At 38.9% G+C, this 20,373-nt stretch overlaps 2 protein-coding genes across 2 annotated transcripts; one reads left to right on the top strand and one right to left on the bottom strand.

The window, feature by feature from the left end:
• Positions 1–1,865: 1,865 nt before the first annotated feature.
• On the bottom strand, positions 1,866–9,506 carry prdx6 (peroxiredoxin 6). Its single transcript, XM_063466239.1, has 5 exons — positions 9,238–9,506; positions 7,168–7,324; positions 5,482–5,625; positions 2,827–2,973; positions 1,866–2,149 (listed from the first exon to the last, which is right to left on the bottom strand). Exons 1-5 carry the CDS (start codon positions 9,327–9,329, stop codon positions 2,024–2,026), a joined length of 666 nt encoding a protein of 221 aa, XP_063322309.1. The 5' UTR covers positions 9,330–9,506; the 3' UTR covers positions 1,866–2,023.
• Positions 9,507–10,113: 607 nt separating this feature from the next.
• plpp6 (phospholipid phosphatase 6) lies at positions 10,114–18,961 on the top strand. Its single transcript, XM_063466238.1, has 2 exons — positions 10,114–10,840; positions 14,988–18,961. Exons 1-2 carry the CDS (start codon positions 10,348–10,350, stop codon positions 15,353–15,355), a joined length of 861 nt encoding a protein of 286 aa, XP_063322308.1. The 5' UTR covers positions 10,114–10,347; the 3' UTR covers positions 15,356–18,961.
• Positions 18,962–20,373: the final 1,412 nt, after the last annotated feature.

Below are 20,373 nucleotides of genomic sequence, written 5' to 3'. Positions count from 1 at the left end.
TCAGAGAAGGAAGAGAGAGAACAGACAGAGGAGACACAGTGCAAGGCTTACCTGATGAATACACGAACCTTCAACACACATTTTAAAGCTTAGGCCACGGCCTAAGACTCAACATTTTCATCAGCAAGAATGCAGCACTACATGTTTGGAACACTGCAAACTATATGCAATCTTTTAGAAAAAAATTTTTGTCTAGGCGATGGAAAAGAAAAAAGAACAACATTCCAGTTCACATTGTGTGGATGACAAGGGTGGAAAGGAGGAGCACTCTGAGATATTTTATCTGCCCCTGCACTCTTTTGCACCTCTGCACTCAAAGGGAATCCCATCTTTTCTCTTTGACCTCAGCATTCCTCAGACTAAGAGTGAATGCAAGGTCAGAGAGTGTGTGTATGTGTGTGAGAGACGAGTGCTCACCTTCAGACTACTTAAAGTAATTAATTCGATCCTCAGCCATGCAGTTTTGATGGTTGAATAAACCAAAGAGAAAACCTACACCTTAGTGCTGGGTTTAATGTCTCATCTACAGTTAAGGTCGTCCTGCTGAGATGATTTTTCTGCAGCTGAAAGTTCGAGTCTTTAATCTGTCTCTGGAAGATTTGCGATGCTTTATAGATTTACAAACACATGACTATGTGTCTTTTAAGGTAATTCAAGTTAAATACATCATTGATCCCCAAAAGGGGTTGATATAATTAAATCTCTATTGCAGGTCCTGTTGTTTGTAAAATTAAACCCAAATGTCCTTTCACAGTAAAAGACCTCCCATATAACTGATAAAAGGACAAGATTACTGTGAAATCTGAAAGCTCTGAAATGAATAATGAAGTGGGGGGTGGGGGGTTCAGCTATACAAAACTGGAATTATTCATTTCCTTTCTCTGGCTGCATAGGGTGCATCCTGCACAGGTCACACACAGGGCTAACACACAGAGAGAGAGAGACAGCAACTCACACTTGCATTCAGATCTATGGGCAATTTAGAATCACCAGTTAATTCCATGTCTTTGGAGTATTGGAGGAAGCCAGAGTGCACGGAGACAACCCATGCAAACTCTACACAGAAATGCTCCAGCCAGATGGTGAAGTCCAACTCAGGACCTTGCTGTGAGGCAGCAGTGCTAATCACGCCGTCACCACACCTCTACATGCCTCAGTTATTGAAATGAAATGATCAGGGACTGTGGGGAGGGGCGGGGCGGGTATCTCTTTGGAAGTACTGCTAAAAACCTGAAACTCTGAAAAGTGAAGTGCCTCAATCCCACATCTTTTAATGTTACTCTTTGTGGTTGGAAATCACAAATCCATTATCTAGCAAGTTTTCTGCTTCATAATTCTAAATGTGGTTTTATGAACTAAAGTACAATCAGATAAATAGTAAAGGATTCAGCTTACTTAAAAATATATTCCAGGAGCACAATGCTCATTGGTACATTAAAGACATTTAGACAGCCAGAGCATAATCTGCAAGCTGAGACAGCGCAACGAAAATAGAAAAGCGTGAGAAGGTTTTGAAAGTCTGCATATTATGAGAAATACAACATTACTGAAAGTAGAGATCACCTTTACTACCAATGTGTCCTCTATCATCTTTTTAATGTGTGAAAATACAAGTAGTCATTTCATTACATGTGGTACCACTCCCTATCACTGCAGTTGTTGAGTTCTTTCGCCAATAGCTCAGTGAGGATTTCATTTAACACATACTGCCACCTACTGACAGAAAGCACTACTGCAGCAAAAGAAGCATGATAATATTTCCATGCCAGGTTGTAGGAGGACACCTAGTGGTAAATTACACATGAGGACCTTGTTAAAAACTGTTGAAAAATTGTACATAAAGGGAAAGGCTCAGAAAGCACAGAAAATGTGAAAAATGTGTTTATTTGGGGATAAACAAGGTATTTCTGCTTCAGTGTTGGAAATGTTGCATGACTGAAAATACAAGTCACCCAACTGGGTACGTGCACCAATTTATGTGAATTATTAACCAAAGATTTCCAGGTCAAAGAGTAATGTGCTTTCAGATCTGGGTGTAGCGCAGGTATTTCTTTCCAGAAGGCACTTCTTCAGTTGTCACACCATTAGGAAACAGAGACGCAGCTTCAGCATCTGAGAGCGAGGGAATGACCATGACTTTGTCACCGGGCTGAAAAACATGAAAGGGTATTTTAGACACAGGGTAGACGCCTTTACTATTTCATCATACGACATTCCCCCAATAAACCACTTTTTAGGAATAAACCTAAACTGTTAAATGAAATTTAGGAGGCAGTTAGCCTACCTTAAAAATGGTTGGTGCTTCAGACCAAGAAAAGTTAAACACAAATTTAAAACTGACCCCCCAAAAAACAAGATGTAACATGCTACTGGTGGATTTTGAGTCAGCTAGCTTGGAAAGAACCATTCTGCATTCAGTCTTAGTGCTAGGCCAATTGTCTACTCACTGCAGGCCCATATTTAATAGAACTTAAAAGCACTTTATGAGTCTTTATTAGCAAAAAGTGAATATTTCCCAACTATTTAAATCATTTCTATAAAACACTAATGTTTTATAATATGACAGACTGCTATAGTCTTGGTTGGAAAAAAATAATAATAAAATGAACAGGCTGGGTCCCAGGACGATATTTACCAGATACTGAATGTGAGTTTTTACATTTGTAATAATAACATTATTTGCCATTTGCAGTCTAGTTCAATTATGCACACTTGGCATGGATAACTTATTAAGAGCTGCTGCTCAGTAGCTGTGCAGGTGGTGTTACATCAGTTCTTGATCTCTGTTGATGACCTCGCTTGCTGACTGATGCCTTCACTACGTACCTTCCAGTCAACCGGTGTGGCAACCTTCTTCTGTGCAGTCAGCTGCAGAGAGTCAATAACTCTGAGCAGCTCATCAAAGTTTCTTCCTGTGGTTGCAGGGTATAGGATGGACAACTTCAGCTTCTTGTCAGGGCCGATCACAAACACCTAAAGTGGAATGAGATAACACTCCTTAACCACAACACTCTGGATATACTCTGTGTTTTAGATTTAAAATTTTTCAATATGTCCAAAAATGCTAAAACTGAAAAAAGGTTTTCCTTGCTAACTGAATTAAAATAATTGAATAACTGGCCACCTTGTTAGGTATGTCTGAAGTTCAATGAAGAAGAAAAGGGGATTTAAGTGAACATTGTTGTTTTTGCCATGTGGGCTCTCTGAGCATTTCAGAAAATGTTGACAATGTTTAAAAAAAAAGAAAGAAAAAAAAAAGATAAAAAACATTTTTAAAAACTGTGAGCAGTAGTTCTCTGTGTGAAAAGTGCCTTGTTGATGCCACAGGTCATCAACAATGCCACCCTGGATGCCACATCGGCAGTGATGGGAATAACGGCGTTACTAGTAACGGCGTTACTAACGGCATTACTTTTTTCAGTAACGAGTAATCTAACTAATTACTATTCCTATCGTTACAACGCCGTACAGTTACTAACAAGGAAACGCAGTCCGTTACTATTTTTCAACAAACAGACGGTTGAAGCTGTGTTCAGCTTACCGCATCTTATATCAGCTGCAGGAAGTAGCTGTAAGTAATCTGGGTGCTACAGCTTTAAGCAGCTGCGCGCTCCCGCGGACGGTAATCACGATCACTGTCTAGCACAACACCTGGAGCTCAGGGGGCAAAACAATCGCAGGAGTGCTGCTGTTTGACTGAGGAAGAATAAAGTAGTTGTGGTAAGTCAATCACATGACCACTTAAAGACAAAGCAACAAGGTGATATATACCAGTTTATAAATTGTGTTGATAGGCCACGTAAAACCAGAGTCGTGATAAACAAGATATACGCGGCGTTTTTTCCTCAATAGTTTTGCCACGTTAGCGCTAGCAAGCACTCTCTGCTTATGAGCAAAAAACCAAAACAAAACGGGAAGTTTTAGGAGTGACGGCGAGAGAGAGAGAGAGAGAGAGCAGAACAAGAGAGAGAGCGAGTTTTGAGATGTGAGAGATTTGTGACGTTTAGCGTGTTTGGAGTGTGTAGTTAATGTGTTGTCTTGTGTAGTTAGTGTGTAGTGTTGTGGATAGTTTTGTGTTGTGTGTCAGAACAATGAGGCGACTGCTGTCTCCAGGTAGAAACAGCAGTGATACACCTGCTGCTGTCAGACCTGCAGGTATCAGGCTGTGATGTTCTCCTTTGTAGTGGACAGACATTATGTTTTTGGAGTGGCACAAATAATTTGTGGCATCTTATTGAAGAACAGCTGATTGTTCTGTAAATAGTTTGAAATGGTTATTTAAAAAATCAAGGTAAATGGATGCAAATAAATTTGTTGTTTGCAAAACTTGTGCAGAGGATTTTAAAATTGACAATTAATATTTGCATTTGAAGTTATGAAATATCATTCATTAAACATGTTTATGGTTGTTACAGTAAAAATATAACTTTTTCTACTCTGATTTTATGGTTTTTGTCTGATTTTAGATCAATTCTGGTTATACAGTATGACAAAATGAGAACATAACTGTAAATTCAGACACGTGATGTTGTGCTAAAAAGAATGATACCAAACAAGGCAAAGTAAATAGTTTTTGAAGGTAAAATGTGGAGGGAAAATCAAGAGTAGTAAAGAAATGGCCAATTATACCCTGGACCCCAGAGGGTTAAACGTTCTTTGTTTTTTTTAAAGTAACGCAATAGTTACTTTTCCAAGTAATTAATTACTTTTAGAATATTGTAACTCAGTTACTTTTTTGAAGAAGTAACTAGTAACTACAATTGAATTACTTTTTCAAAGTAACTTGCCCAACACTGCACATCGGTCAGGTTAGAACAGGACACTGAGGCTACAGTTCACACACCAAAACAGGACAACAAAAAGGAAAGACAATACCTCATCTGATAAATCTAAATTTCGGCAGTGAGATTTGGATAGTATGGTGAACTTTGACATTTTTGAAATTTGTGTCATGTCACAAAGCTCAAATAATCTCAAACTGGTTTCTTGAACATGAAAATGAGTTCACTATCCACCAATGGCCCTCTCAGTCACCAGATCTCAAACCAATGAAGCACCTTCGGGATGTGGTGGAATGGGAGCATCGCGTCATAAATGTGCAGCTGACAAATCTACAGCAACTGTGTAATGCGATCGTGTCAACACGGACCAAAAACCTCTGAGGAATGTTTCCAGCACCTTATTGAATCTGATCATTGCCCGGGACTAGCAAGGTGTGGCTAACAGAGTGGCCAGCAAGTGTACATTTCTGTTTAACTGTAAAAATCAACACTTTTTTCAAGTATTAACTACCAGGTATGGTGGGTAATTAAAACAGCAAGTATAAAGCCAAAACGTTTCACAAGCATGCAAGTCAGTGCAGATCTTATTGCAAAATAAAAATATGCATCTAATTGTTGTCTGTTCTTTCACAATTATAGTGCTATTTTTTGTTTTACTTTTATTAATTGAAGAAAATAAAAAAGTGAATGGGTTTCTCACACAGCGAGCAGTGAGGGGCATGCCATCTTTGTCTTTCTCATCTGGGTCCAGCATACCCAACAGGACTGACAGCTCCCTCTTGTCATCAGCGATGATGGGGAAAGGCAGGTCAGTATCAGCCTTTTTGCTAACAGCCATCACATCCTGTTCAGAGACAAGAGATACAGTCAGCTTTTAAATGGTTGTTAGTTCACGTTTTCATCCTCTGTTAATAATTCTCTCCCTCCTGGCAGCCATCTCTCCACTATTGCATCACAGGTTTGATGAGTGATCACAGATCCTCGGCATGTAATCTTTAACTACTGGATAAGGAACAGCAGCATGTTGTATAAAGGCCATAAGTATATTCGCCTGCTCTATGCCTGTAGTACTATCATTGTTAATTTGAAGAATAAACCATTTTGATGAGGACAAGAAGAAGAAGAAGAAAAACACGAACAATTTACATTTCTTTTTTTTGGAGTGAGGAAGAGAGTCTGGACCAATCACTGGTCTTTCTGAGGAGGCATTACTGTAACATGACAACCCAGTTAAAAAGTGACTGCGTTTTGTCGAGAGAGGGGATTAACTATTAAAAGCCTGGCCTCTGAGTTTCCTCCAGATACACCAAATGCATAATCCATAATAGTTTAACTTTCTTTGACAAACAAAATACATTAAAAATAGTTTACATTGGTAAAAAGGTTTAAATGATATGCAGAATTTTATATATAAGTCAAAATTAAATCTGTATTTTTATAAAGTACAAGGTAAAACCACGGCTGGTGACCAAAGTGCTTTACTGTATTATACTCTATTATAAATACTTAATATTGCCGATTATTTTAAGTTGAAGATTTCACAAATTTAAAGAAAAAAAAAAGCACACAGCTCTGATCCACTCAGAGAAACATTTTGCAGACTATTATAAAAGTTTGGTGCTTTTTGCTTGACCGGGATCCGCTATGATTCCTTACACTCAAAGTAATATACAAATAACAGCTGTAGTAAAGTCCACATTAAAAAGTGTGATGATAATAATAATAATAATATAAACTACAACAGAAACAAGAAAAACAAGAAAGAGACAATAATTAAGAAAGTAATAATTATAATAAACATTATTTCTTCCTCAGAGTATTTTACACTTAATATCATTTTCATACTTTAGTTCCAGTTGAAGGTTGTAAATTTACTTTCATATTCGTTCTTTCTTGCAATGCAAAACTATTTCATTACACTCCTTGCTGGTTTTGAAAATAACTACCATTTAGTGCTTCTGATGAGGTGCATGTTTCTATATACTATTTGCAGCACTCAACCTACTGTATGTGCTTCTTACTGGAAACTTAACTGGAATTGGGACTTGAAGGCTAAATTACTTAATTACTCTTAGACCAGACATGTAGGAGCACTAAAGTTAAGATGAACAGGTTTTTTTTCTCCCAACGGAGCAGACAGAACCAGATCTTCCCAGTCCACGGACATTAGACACTTATTATCTCTGGAAATGTGAAGAAATTAAGCTTAGGATAGATTATATAACCTGGTAATACCAGGTTGAGTTTGAAGATAATGGTCAATATCTCTAGATAAGTGAACTATCTGAAAAAAAAACTCAATAATATGTACTTTTCAGCAAGGGTGTCCTGAACAACTTAAAGAAAAAAAAAGTTCTTATACAGTTTGTGCTTGTGCATTCCTAACCTTGCTCCAGCTGTTGTGATCAGCAACACTGTCAATGGACAAGGCAATCATCTTAACGCCTCGTTTCTTGAACTCATTGCTGATCTTGGCAGCACAGGCGAGCTCAGTGGTGCATACAGGAGTGAAGTCCCTCGGGTGGGAGAACAGGATACCCCATCTGCAGGGGAAAAGAGACATTGTTCCAACTCAACAAGGCCTCTGTTTGGAGCATCAGTTAAAAGTAAAAATGAAATGTTAAAATCAAAAGTTTCGATGTGTTCGATCCTCTTTATAACAGTCATCGTGTGCAATTCAAATCTTTATAGACAGGGTGTGTTACAAAAATCAAGTCACAAGTTCAAGGTAACCACAAGCTGAAGAGACTTGTAAAACAATAAGCAAGTTTTCATGCTTTCACCACTCTGTGCTTCCAACATGCTTTACAAACTGATACTGAGAAATATTCTGAAAGAAAAAGAAAATTAAAGAGTAGGAGCCAAAACAAAAAAAAAAAAAGAGGATGAAATAGCACAGAAAAGGGAACAAAGGGGGGAGAGAAATTTCCAAACACAGGCTAAAGCAACGGGTATCTGTGAGTATGACAGAGAGAACAAGACTTTAAATCCACTAATGAGTTACCTGCTGATCTTTTTAAAGTAGCTTTGGAATCATGTGAGTTTTGGGGTCTGACATGACTTGGATGGATTTGCCCTTCAGTCTGTTGTGACCCCTCATCACATGGTTTAGAAGCATTATGATCAGCTGATTATTGGGTGACTAAACCAGTTTGGGTTTTTTGTTTGCTTCTTTGTTGTTTCTGGCTAAATATCCTATGACTACCAGGCTTCAAATGAGGCTGAACAAAGTTTGTTCACCTCTTGGGATTAGAATTTGAACTGGTAGGGAAAAAAATCCAAATTACTGAATGTTGAGGGGGGAAAGGCACAAGGAAAAGCTTGAAACAGTTTGAACAGATGGCTGCCTCACACAGTCCAACATTTCCGAGGAGGGAAAAATAAGGAAGTTATTATGCAGTCACCAAAACTGGGTGTTGTTCTCATGTTGGTAAAAGCAGGAATTATCTGATCCTGTTACACTTTTGATAACGCAATGTGTGCCAAAACTTCAGGATAGCAGAATGACTGTTTTCATTCTTTTTCCCCCCCAAATATCCTGCTTTCTCTGGCAAAAACTGCAAGGCATTTGATTTGTAGGGATATAAAACTGCACACAGGAGAAGCCTGAATTTTGAATGCCATAAATCATTGCAAATTATTTTGTTGGGTATTTACAAATCAGCTAACAACTAACTGTTTCAGTTTTTCCAAAGGAAAAAAACAAAACAAAACACCCCAGATATTTTCAAGTAGTGTTGAAAAGTGTTCCTGTTTAAAGCACATCATTTTTTATGGGGAGGGGACAAGAGGGGAGAAAAAAGAATACCCAAAGGAAGTTGCATCATGTTATTTGGACACCTTACAGCAAAATGTGCATTTCCACATTTCACCTCGAGCTGTGTGTGCGGTGTGTGTGTTAAATATTATACATGCACACAGAGCTCTTTTTTTCTCTGCTCTTTTAACCAAGCGAGCCTATTAGTGTTGGATCTTTGAAGGATGTGTGCACTGCCAAGTTCAAAAATAGGTACACAACAAGGAGTGCAATTGAACCTCAGTGGAGAACAGACTAGAGGGAAAACAAACACAGCCACGCACACAACCGTTTCACACAGTTTACACCTCCAGTATCTAATGAACTGCTTCTTGTAGTCGTTTTTATTGTCTAACAGTTTACCTGTTAACAGCGTGTAGTTAAGACTGTTAACTGTGTTAACTACACAAACAAAAAAAACTAACTAAAAGTGTCTCTAAACCAACAGGTCGCGCTTGTGTAACGCCCTTTATGTCAGCCGCCATAACTGGCGAGTAAGATCTGGGAAAATGTGCTTCAGCTTTTAATCGAGAGGAATCGCGAAGGGATGGTAACTGACTGAGCACGCAATAAGCTGCACTGTTGCAGCTTTAATACCAAAACCCACTTAAAACAAGTAAGTTACAGTGCGACGTCTGCACACTGCAAGATGACACTCACGAGTTGCCCAGGAAGTCGTGGAACTTGATCCTGCCGATGGTGGTGTCGGCCTCGAAATTTGGGATTTCGTCTCCCAGCAGAAGTCCAGGCATGCTCGACTCTCTCGTTCAGCTCAAACACCAGAGATAACGGACAGGAGCAAAACGCTGACCCCACTGCGCAATATCTCAATGGATCCGGATAGAGGCGGATCCATTCGGTCCAGCGTAGCTCACCGACCAACCGGAGGAGAGTCCTAAAAACACGTGGTTTTTTTCGACATCTTTCGACATTAACTATCGAAACAAACAGAGAATAACGACGCAAACGTATTAGAAACAAATAATTAAAAACGTTTAAATAAAATAATGTGCAAAGTGAAAGAAATATATATTGTTAATTTAAGAACGAAGACCGAAATTAATTAATTAATTAAAATATGGAGAACTCGTCATAAATTTTAGGCCTTGTCAGTTTGCTAAAATTTAATTTGAACTAACTAATAATTATTGACAATCTCAATAATAATGACAATCCGATGCTACATTTTTTTTAAATAAGAAAAACTGAGGTCAACTCTAAAGCTATTAAAAATAATTCAAATAATTCTATAAAAAAATCATTTTTATTAAATTTTTATAGAAAATGAATTTAAACGAACGTTCTCTGAAAAATAAATAGACTTCAAAACAAAAGGTAAAAAAAAACGCTACGTCCAGATGAAGAGAATCAACTTTTGGAGATAAAAAAAGATTGCAAATATTAAACCGTACTAACTCAGTTTTATAGAAATCAAATACATGCTAACTTAAAACTACTAAATTTTATACATGTATTTATTCGTTTATTTGTTCATTTATTTTGAAAATACACAATTTCTACACAATTTTAGTCGAGATAACTTCGCTAAGGGAATAAAATAGTTTCGAAAACACAACTTCCCAGTATGCTTTGCGAGAAGAACAACAAATATGGCGTCTCTGCTCATCTTTTCCTGGACGTGATAAGAATTGTGAAACGTACAACAGATGAGCTAAAGAAGCGACAACCGGGACAGCACTGCAGAAAATTTACCGCTGCTGTGCATCTACACTACACATACCTGTCTACGCCGGTGAGTCAACGGACACCATGCCCTCTCCTAAAGCGAAAAACCCCGGTCGCAGCGGAGGAAGCCCGGTGCTCGGGAGCTCCAACGGCCGCTACGAGTTCATGTCTCTGACAAAGCCGCTAAACCGATCTTCACCGCCACACCTGCTCCAGCGCCAGGGCTCCGACCCGACCACGGCCCGCCTGCGAGCCTCTGAAAGCCCCACTCGGCGACGGGGCTCTGGCTCCTCCACGGGCTCCGCGAGCGGTCAGGGGCCACCCGAAGAGGATGGTATCCGGCTCAACCCCTCCCTCATTCGCGTAGCGCTCAGCTCCCTGCTGGCCATCGACCTGTGGCTGTCCAAGCAGCTGGGAGTGTGTGCCTGTGAGGACTCGTCCTGGGGCAGTGTGCGCCCCTTAATGAAGCTCTTAGAGATATCGGGACATGGTATCCCGTGGCTGGCTGGTACCGCCTACTGTGTGTACAAGAGCGACAGTGCTGCAGGACAAGAAGTCATGCTCAACCTTTTCATGGGTAAAACTCTGCTTTTTGTGTTCTTCTATATTGCTTCTTCTTCCAGCATCGTATGTAATCACAGACAAACCCCTCCTACCTATCAGTGTGCCACTGAGCTGGGTTTAGTTGCACTATTAGTTGGTGTCACAGGTCCTTCCTGGTCCTGATTTGTCCTGCACAGTTCTTCTTTCATAATTTCTTCACTTAAGCAACTAAGAGCTAATCCCACCTCTCATAACGCGTCAGATAATGAGTATAAATAGTTATCTTTATGTAATTGGTATTGGCAGGCTCTCACCTGTAGATGTCACCTATTACACCTGTTGTGATGTTGCTTCACAGCTTCAGAAGCTGGTAAAAGCATAAGATTATGTGAAATGGGTCTTAATCTGGAAAACTGGATAGCTATGTAAAATGCTGACTGAAGTGCCAAAGTGGTCTGGGGGTTCTTTGGCTCCAGGGAGAGTCCATGTGATGCTGTGTAAAGCCACAGCAAGTAAATACATGTGATAGTGATGTTTTCAGAAGAGCAAGATGAAGACCGGAGTATTCTGCAGTGAAACCAGAAATGCCAAAGAACTATATTTGGATTCTAGACCGAGTTATAAACAGTTCTTTAATTACTGAGGTTGCACAGTGCTTGGTTATGTGTTCAGAGTCATAGTTGGATTAAGCAGTTGGTTTCAGTAAAGCCCACAGTGTCATTTGTGATTGCATGTACTTATTTATTGTGGTTTTACATTATACATTTATTGCGGTACGGTGGCAGTATTACCTTGGTAATATCATAGGAAAACCAATATGCAGAGTTTCAGAATGTTTAATGGGCTTCTAAGCTAAAAATATAAGTAATAGTTTCATATGAATTATGGACCTCTGACAAAGTGTGATGGACATTTTCTCTATTTTATGACCTGCTTTCCACTTTCAGATATTAAAGAGAAGTCAGAAACTGAATTAAGCTGCCGTTTAAGCTGAATCAGGCAGAAGCTTTATGTTAAGAGGCATTAAATAGCAGACTATTGAATAAGGGCTTCCCTAGTTAAACCTCATCTACCACAATAGAGAGATGTGCCCCAAGGGTATTGAATAAAGGGTTCAATATGTCTCCATAGTCTTTCAGTAATCATTTAATATTTACTTGCCAACCCTCCCAAATGCATAATGTTAGTCAGTAAGCACCAACTACTGTGGTTCATATCAGCATTCAATAAACACAAGGCTTTAAGAAGTATTAACTTAAGTAGTTTAGAGCAAGTAAGCATCGATTTTGGTAAAATCCCAGCTCTTCATCAAAACATGTCTGGAAAAAGACTCCCTCTTACCACAGCACTCTGATGTGGGGGCTAAGTAGTGCACTTACTTCAAAAGAACAGCTTAAAAGGGAAGCAGCAAGCTGCTGTGTGATAATGCAAACAGTCTAAACCCTTTTCTCCATATGGTTATTAACCTCGGGTCTTAAAAGCAGCAGATAATAATATAACCACATAGTAGTTGTCAGTAATGATGGATGCAATGTGCATTTCTGTTTTCATTTTGCTGAAGCCCTTTCATTAGATTCGTAGAAGCAAACTGGCTTCATGCCACCTGAGTGTTGCATTAATTTTTCAGTGCTGCAGCCCAGGAGAGCAAAAGCTTTTCATTCTCTCAATGCAGAAACACGACTTAAAAACTGCAGCCATTCCTGTAATCAATGCTGCTGTTGTATCATTCCCTTTCATCATACTGTGAAATTCTTTGTGATATCATTGTGGTGCAAATAACAGTTAGGTTTGGGGTTTTGTTAATTTTTTGTTCAATAAGAAAATCCTGGTCAAACAACAACAATCTTTACCAGATTGCAGATTATTGTAGGCCTTCTACAAGTCTAAAAATCTGCAAGTCAAGTTAACTTTTCACTTTTAATAGGAAAAAATAAAGGTTAACACCAAGTTTAATTCATCTGCCTAATCTTCAAGATCCTGGAGGATTTGCTGGCACTGGTCTGATTCTTACCTGGTGCTTTTCTACTCTACTTGATCACTGTAAACACTTCATACAACATGCTTCATTCACCTATTCATACGAGCACTTTCTTCTACGTCGAAGTGCATTCTTTCTAACATTCACACTCCCACTGTAATATGACTCATTTCACACTCTGATACGTCAGTATAGTAGCACTACGGTTAATGTTATTCATAACACCTGTGCGTTCAATGATGTCAGTCGTTTGTGGAAAAAAGTTCCATACTAGGATCCAGGAATTGACTTAAATAAAGCACCTAATCCTCTTTGATAAAGAGAGTACAGGCATGTATTGGTAGTGATTCATAATGCTCCCAGCAGATGGTGCCACAGTGAAGAATTTTACAATGAATGTTATAATCAGAGTAGTTTCTCTTGTAGTTTTCTATACCGAAATTGCTGTTTTATTGGCAAATTCAGCTTTTTTTCCCCCTCCGATGTAAGTCAGGGCTCTAGAGTGCGACTAAATTTTTCAGTGGTGCGACTAAAAAAACATATTTGCTCGCACTGGTGCGACCAACTGTTCAGGTAACAAAAAAAAAAAATCTCTGCAACTCTCCGTGTGGTCAACAACAGACACGCATTATGCCCCTATCGTGGACTAAACCAATCAGAGATAGTCAGGGGCGGGACCTCTCTGATTGGCCGTGGTCCAGTTGAAAGTGCAGCTGGAAGAGGGAGGTGAGTAGCTTGAATAAAGCGATATCGATTCATTAAATCCTGAATTGACTTTTAAATATAACTGTGTTTTGTCAGAAACGCCAGTTTCTCAGATTAAAGCTCACAAAACTATTTCAACAACCAGCGAACAGTAAATGAGAGCAGGTACACGGATTCCACACAAGGACGTAAACACAGAGCGGACCCGACGCATCGGCTTTCTCACCCGACGGCCCGTAGACGGACAAGCTGTCGGAGCTCAGCGATTCTGATGCGTCGGGTCCGCGCTGTGTTTACGTCTTTTTGCGCTGATTCTGAGCTGCAGGTTTTGTCTTTCTCCAACCAAAATTCACCGAGCCAGCAGCAAACTGCGCTTCACATTTGATCAATGTCGTCATGAATTCCCTCTGAGTTTTGCTGTTTTGCTTCCACCACGATAAAAATCACACTTCATGCACAGCTCTCTCTCTCTCAGTACTTCAAGAACAGTTTCCCGTCTCAAATCTATGTTTTCTGCATTTTTCATTCGCTTATTACCCACCAGTCTACCGTTGTTTATAGCGCTGTCGGCCGCTGTCTTTTTCTTTTCTTTTTTTTCACTTAAATGACCTCGGACAAGAAAGCCTATTTTTTTTCTGTTGTTCAATACTGAAGAAATTTAAACTTTTTAAAATTGTGCAAAATTGCAGAATATTTTTAAGGTTATCTGCTATAAAAAGTAAGGCCAGAAAAATCTCCTTCATGTTTTTCTGTGTTTTATTCTCAGTTACTTTCACACAAAGGCATCTGCTGTGATGTTCACAATTCTGATTCTCACATGTATCAGTGCTGATAAATGATCAGAATTATAATATTTCTGACTGTCTGAGGCTAAATTGAATCGAATCAGGACTTTGAGAACCAGAATCGAATGGATTATAGAAATCAGTGATGATACCCAGCCCTAGTGATCAGCCTAGGCCCGACAGAAGAGGATGTAGCTGTGGGTAATGAGAAAAGATGAAAAGAACTATTGATAACTTTTTTGTTAAGTTAAGGCCTGATCCGTCTGAAATTCATAGCCAGTGCTCTGACACAGTGCCATCAATCTTTGAATGCTGAAAAAGCACAGTGTATCCAGAAAACACATTATATGCTGCAATAAATGTACTTCCCAAGTGTCCCCTCTCCCCACTGCCTTTCAGCAGCATGCAACAGCAAACAGGTCGTCAGAGGAGGCCGAGATGATGATTAAGTTTAACATTTTCTACAATATTGACAAAGCACTTTAAGCACAAGATTGTTAGTTAATAATTTAGAAAAAAAGTTAGTCTAGAGCCCTGTAAGTACTATAGTATTTTGTAGTGGTGATCAAAATGAGGTTGATCCCAGTTGTTCTTAGTACATTTAATTATTTCTTTACCCATATCGTGCTTTTTTGTTTGTTTGTTTGTTTTAATGTGGTTGTGTTGTTGTTGTTTCATGCATTGCAGCATATCTCCATCTTCTTCCCCTGCAGGCCTGCTGCTGGACCTGATCTTGGTGGGCATTGTTAAGGCGGTGGTGCGTCGGCGTCGGCCAGCACATAATCGTATGGACATGTTCGCCACCTTTTCTGTGGACCGCTACTCCTTCCCCTCCGGACATGCCACGCGCGCCGCCATGTGTGGCCGCTTCCTGCTGGCTCACCTCGTGCTGGCTGCCCCGTTGAGAGTCCTCGTTCTGCTGTGGGTGGGCCTGGTAGGGTTGAGTCGAGTGATGCTGGGCAGGCACAATGTGACTGATGTGATGTTTGGGTTCTGGATGGGCTATTGCCAGTACAACCTTGTGGAAATGCTGTGGCTGTCCCCTCAAACACTGCAAGGGCTGCTGGGACAGTCAGCTTAAGGACTTAAGGAAATGGTAGTTTATATTTGAGTAAAGTAGCACGTACACACCTTTTTCCCTTATAGTAATATATTCTCACTGAATTGAAAGCAGCACTATTTCTAAGGTTGGGATCATTTTAAAAATACATTTACTTTGTAACAAAACGATATTTGCTGAAGAGAAATATGAATAATGTTGTGCAGCATAAAGTTGTGTTAAAACAAAAATTGTTTTGTTATAAAATAAATGTTTTTATAAATTCAAATAAATATTAAGAATACTTTTTACATCCCATAAGGGTTGTATTGAGATTATGCTGACACTAGAGAGTAGATCTTTATCAAAAAAAACAAAACGAAGAGTTTTTCATGTTGTGTGACAACTAAGTCCACTACCAGCCCTCTTTCTGAGGTAGCTGCTAGCTTGTCTATAACAAGTAGCAGGTTAATCCCAACAGATTACAGGAGAACAGGTTTGACCATTTACCTTCTGAAGTTCTCTAACTCACCTATGACACTTCTGTAGCTTGATTCAAGGATACAATATAAAGTCTACAGTTTCCTGATTTAAGTGATTGTTTGAATAGAGAACATTATTTAAAGTGCAGTCTATGAGCTTTCAATTTGAATAAGAACCACCTGTGATTTCAGAAGTGAAGTAAAATAACTCACTAGAATTGCCAGAGTCAATGATTTATCTCAATTTTACATTCACAACACAGTTTAATGGGCTCTTACTTACTTACTTTACCCATCCACAAACTTTATAAGCAAGCTCAGTTCAGTCTTTACAAAATCTAGCAAAAAGTTTTTAAAAGTGAAACAGATGTGTTGAACACAATGTTATGCTACCACAGCATTCCACCAGTGGCAGCTTATTCGTGTGCATCAAAAGAAGTGTACTTTAGAGTTGCTGCACAGCTGTCTGAAAGCTTTTCAGTGAAATAAGTTGTTCAATCTGGAAACCATGGCAAAAACTTATTAAATAGTAGTATTTATTAAGCATAACGGGAAAAACTGAATTAAAAATAACCAGAATGTAACGTGTTTTATAATTTATGAATCAGACATGCTGGGGGTTGTTTGTTTTTTGTTTTTTAATGGAAGATTGTATAACTACTCTGTGAATAGTTTTTTTTTTTTTTCACAATTCACATTTACTTGCTGACATCAAATGAAAACTGCACATATAGCGAACTTGCTTACCTGTCTTCACCTCCCCCCCTCTAGCCTTTCTAGGAGCTAATCATGATATAAGCCCTAACATGTCCTCAAAGCTTTGTTCGCAGAGCACAGAGGGCCTTTTTTCTTCTTTACGTGACTACTGATCGGATAAGAAGACATAACATTCTTTTAAGGAGGCACATCCAAACCCTTATAAAGATTAATTGCACCCCATATATTTGTCTGTTTCACTTTAACACTATCTCTTTCATTAATAGTCAACCAAAACTGTACATGTAACTGATAACTTATCAGCTCTGATGGATTACATACACTTAACCGTAATGTTATCAGGTCGTCTACATAAATCACTTGCAGAAATTTGCAAACACAGTATAGTTGGCATATCAGATTTGTACAGTGTATTTGCTTAAAGGGACAATTCACCCAAATATCAATTGGCTTAAGAGTTGTCTTCACTTAAATGGAATAAGACACTGCACATTTGTCTTTATTAGGCAGGAATGCAGTATAATGCACACACTTGGGTCTTAAGTACTACAGGAGTATATACTGTATATAGACGTTTTCATTGTGAAATTTACTGAAAAACTAATGAAAAAAAGTAACTTGATTCACTTGAAATTGAATGACTCACAGGTGTGCTGTTTTAAATATATATAAAAGATTGTAAATATATTGCATGGTTAGGTTTTTTCATTCACATTTAAATGCTCTTGGACATTAAATACATAATCGTATATGAAGGGGAAAAAATAATGATCTGTAGTTTCATTAAACAATTTTTCAGTCTTGTTTTCTGGTTTTCTTTTAAGCCCCTTGCTGCATTAGAACTTTGCACAAAAAGTAAAAGTTTGGTTGATTATTTCTTTGTTGTAACAATGCTTCTGGGTGATAAATCTTATACTGCTGGAGAGCCTGTTGTTTCCCCCTAAATGGTGCCACATTTGTAAGGGAAATGCATTTGTGGATTGTGCAGCAGAGTTGAGTATTTGCGTTGCACCTATGAGAAACTTGCCAAATCTTCTCTGCCAATGCCAAACAGCTTATTCTGCTATTGATTCTTTGTTTTTGAGCTTCTGACTAGCAGCACCAGTGACCCTGCCAGTTAGTGCTCCAAGCATGCTACATTTGACTGATCTGGATAGGACTCTTGCCAACTTCAAGAGCAACTTCAAGGGGATGTTCCCCAAAATAAAATTGCAGCATTATTTGGAGTGAGCTCTAATACTTTCTCCAAATTAAAGATCAAGTTCCATATAACAGATGAAGTCAGAAGTAGGCCATGAAGTGCATGTCACAAGAAGACAACACCACATGAAAACTGTTTCCTCACCCTGTCAGAACCTCGAAACTGCAGGCTGTCTTCTACAGAGTTGCAGCCAAGGTTTGCTGGACAATATGGTGAGACAATCCAGAACAGACTCCACACAGGCAGTCTTATGAGGCCGCCAGGAGGCCTACCATGACTGCCCTTCACAGTAAGGCCCGTTTACATTGTTGGTGTGAGTAACATGTGCACTGGAACCTGAAAGTGTGGAGGAACATTGAGTAATGCGTCCAGATTCTGTCTACAGCAGTTAGATCGCCTGTTAAAGTATGGATCCACTACTTTTGAATATTGAGCGGGGTCCTTCCACAGTTTGGAAGTTGAGAGGATGGTGTTCGTTGATTTCCAATGAACACATATGGGATCATTTTGTGCGTGCTGTTTGTGCGAGAGTTACCAGCACAACCAGACTGGCTGACTTGTGACAAATACCAGTTGAAGAATGGGATGCGATCCCATAGCAGTGTGTGACCAACCTGGTAACCAGCATGAGCAGGAGATGCCAGGTTATTGTGGCTGCGTATGGTTCGTCCGCATGCTACTGAAGCCCGATTGTTAATTTACAAACTGCTAAACTGCCAACATGTCTTGTTTCTTCAAACCTCAATAATTCAACCCAATAAACGACACAAACAAGAGTAAAGAGCAGACTAAGTTGTTTCGCATTGCCAGAGGAGATTTGGCAAGGTTTTCATGGGGGCAAACCACATACTCAACACTTCTGCTCAAACCACAAAAGCATTTTTCTTACAAATATGGCAGCATTTAAGGGGAAATAAACAGGATTTCCAACGGTATGAAATTTATATTGTTACAACAAAGAAATAACTGAGCAAACACAAATTTCCTGACTTTTGTGATAAGTTTGGAAGCAAATCAGAAGCTAGCTGCAGGGGCGTAATTTCCAGGGGGGTTAGGGGGATTATGACCCCCCACCCAATAATCAGACCCAACCAATATAACCCACCCAATAAAATTATGAATTATCTTGCATAAATAGACTGTTTATTGTCCTTACTCATTTCAGTTATTATCTGCAAAATAGTTGGATGTTTAATCATCTGGGAATTTACCCAGATTTATTTATTTATTTAGACAGAGATCTTGACACCCCCCCCCCCCCCCCCCCCCCCCCCCCCCAATGCATGGAATGCATGGGTAAACACCTGGAATGTAATAATTTCCTCAAGTCCATACCTGATTGCTCTGTCTGAAAATTAAAAATTTCAGTCCAAGAAAATATCGCCTAAAATTTTCTTATTGAAAATCTGTCCTAATTCCTACACTGTGAAATCATTCCTAATAATACTAGAGTTTTACTTTTTTACTTCTTTTTAATGCTCCACCAATGTTTAAAAAGAAGGGCAATAATCTAGATAAGTAAATAGAAAACTAATAAGCTGATTTCTTTTAAATTACACAATTTATTTGCCACTTGTGCCAAAGCAGCAAGCACTTATTTTGTTGGTATCACATTTAGGTGATGCCATGTTTAGGTTTACTATTTCATTTGTTATGTTATGATATGGTGTGTGCTGCAAGGGGTTCATGGATGAATGGACATGAGGTATGTGGTTTTGTTTCTGCATTGTACATGTACTAAGATGCATGGATAAATGTGGAATGTGCATTTGTGGAAATGCACATCGCTAAAAGGACTGAATAATGTCTCTTTTTCAACTACAATAATGAGTGATCTAATGTTTGTAGATTATATATTTGATGACCTGGCTCTTTGATCTACTGAACCCGACTTGAATTTCAATGTTTAGTCAAAACACAAGAAACAATCATGTATGTCTGGGTATCACTGGGTTAATAATTATCCACACCGACCCAATGACTGAGCCTGTACGCGAAGTTTTTCAGTGCACATATTGCTGTATTTCCCAGAATTATTTTGATGTTTAATCTGTTTTTGTGCAATGCCACACTCAGTAGTTGATTAAATGCCCAAGTGAGGTCCAACATTAACATTAAAATTTTAAATGACGCAAGTAGTTAAGATGTTGTAACTGAAATGTGTGTTTGACGTTGGCATTGTCACAGAGGCTATTGACCCTTACCATTAGAACTTGGAGGGCGTGAGAAGAGACGTAGTTAACCGTTTTGTGTCCTTAAAGCTGCTGGCTGCTCCACTTGTGTGCCAAATCTGAGTGAATGTTTATTTCTTCTTCTTCCTGGTAAAATTGCAGTGTTATTTAGGAAATCTTTGCTTCTACTAGGGATGCACATTGGCTCCATAGCTGATGGCAGTGGCTAATATTTAATCTGTAATCGGTGCATTCATTTTGCACTCACTTACTGTTCAAAGATGTGTGATTAGAAGGTGAAAGTACATTTTTAAATATTTTTTTTTAATGATAAATATTTTTTCTTTCCCAGTACAAAAGAGAAAATGAAGGGATATGAACATTGGCTGCCAGTCAAATCAATACTTCAAATAGCAGTATCAGCTAATCGCCATCAGTCCATCATTATAAAACTAAACTTAGTAAGTTGAATGGAAATTTTGAATAAAT

The sequence above is a fragment of the Pelmatolapia mariae genome, linkage group LG23 (genome assembly GCF_036321145.2).
Source record: "Pelmatolapia mariae isolate MD_Pm_ZW linkage group LG23, Pm_UMD_F_2, whole genome shotgun sequence".
In the NCBI taxonomy this organism is placed as follows: Eukaryota; Metazoa; Chordata; class Actinopteri; order Cichliformes; family Cichlidae; genus Pelmatolapia; species Pelmatolapia mariae.
This window is presented reverse-complemented; position numbering and strand designations above follow the sequence as displayed.

Coding starts and splice junctions, on each gene's coding strand:
- prdx6 (XM_063466239.1), bottom strand. CDS start 9,329: ATGCCTGGACTTCTGCTGGGAGACGAAATCCCAAATTTCGAGGCCGAC. Junction 7,325..9,237: donor CACGACTTCCTGGGCAACTC/GTGAGTGTCATC, acceptor TTTCCCCTGCAG/ATGGGGTATCCTGTTCTCCC. Junction 5,626..7,167: donor ATCACAACAGCTGGAGCAAG/GTTAGGAATGCA, acceptor GTCTCTGAACAG/GATGTGATGGCTGTTAGCAA.
- plpp6 (XM_063466238.1), top strand. CDS start 10,348: ATGCCCTCTCCTAAAGCGAAAAACCCCGGTCGCAGCGGAGGAAGCCCG. Junction 10,841..14,987: donor CATGCTCAACCTTTTCATGG/GTAAAACTCTGC, acceptor CTTCCCCTGCAG/GCCTGCTGCTGGACCTGATC.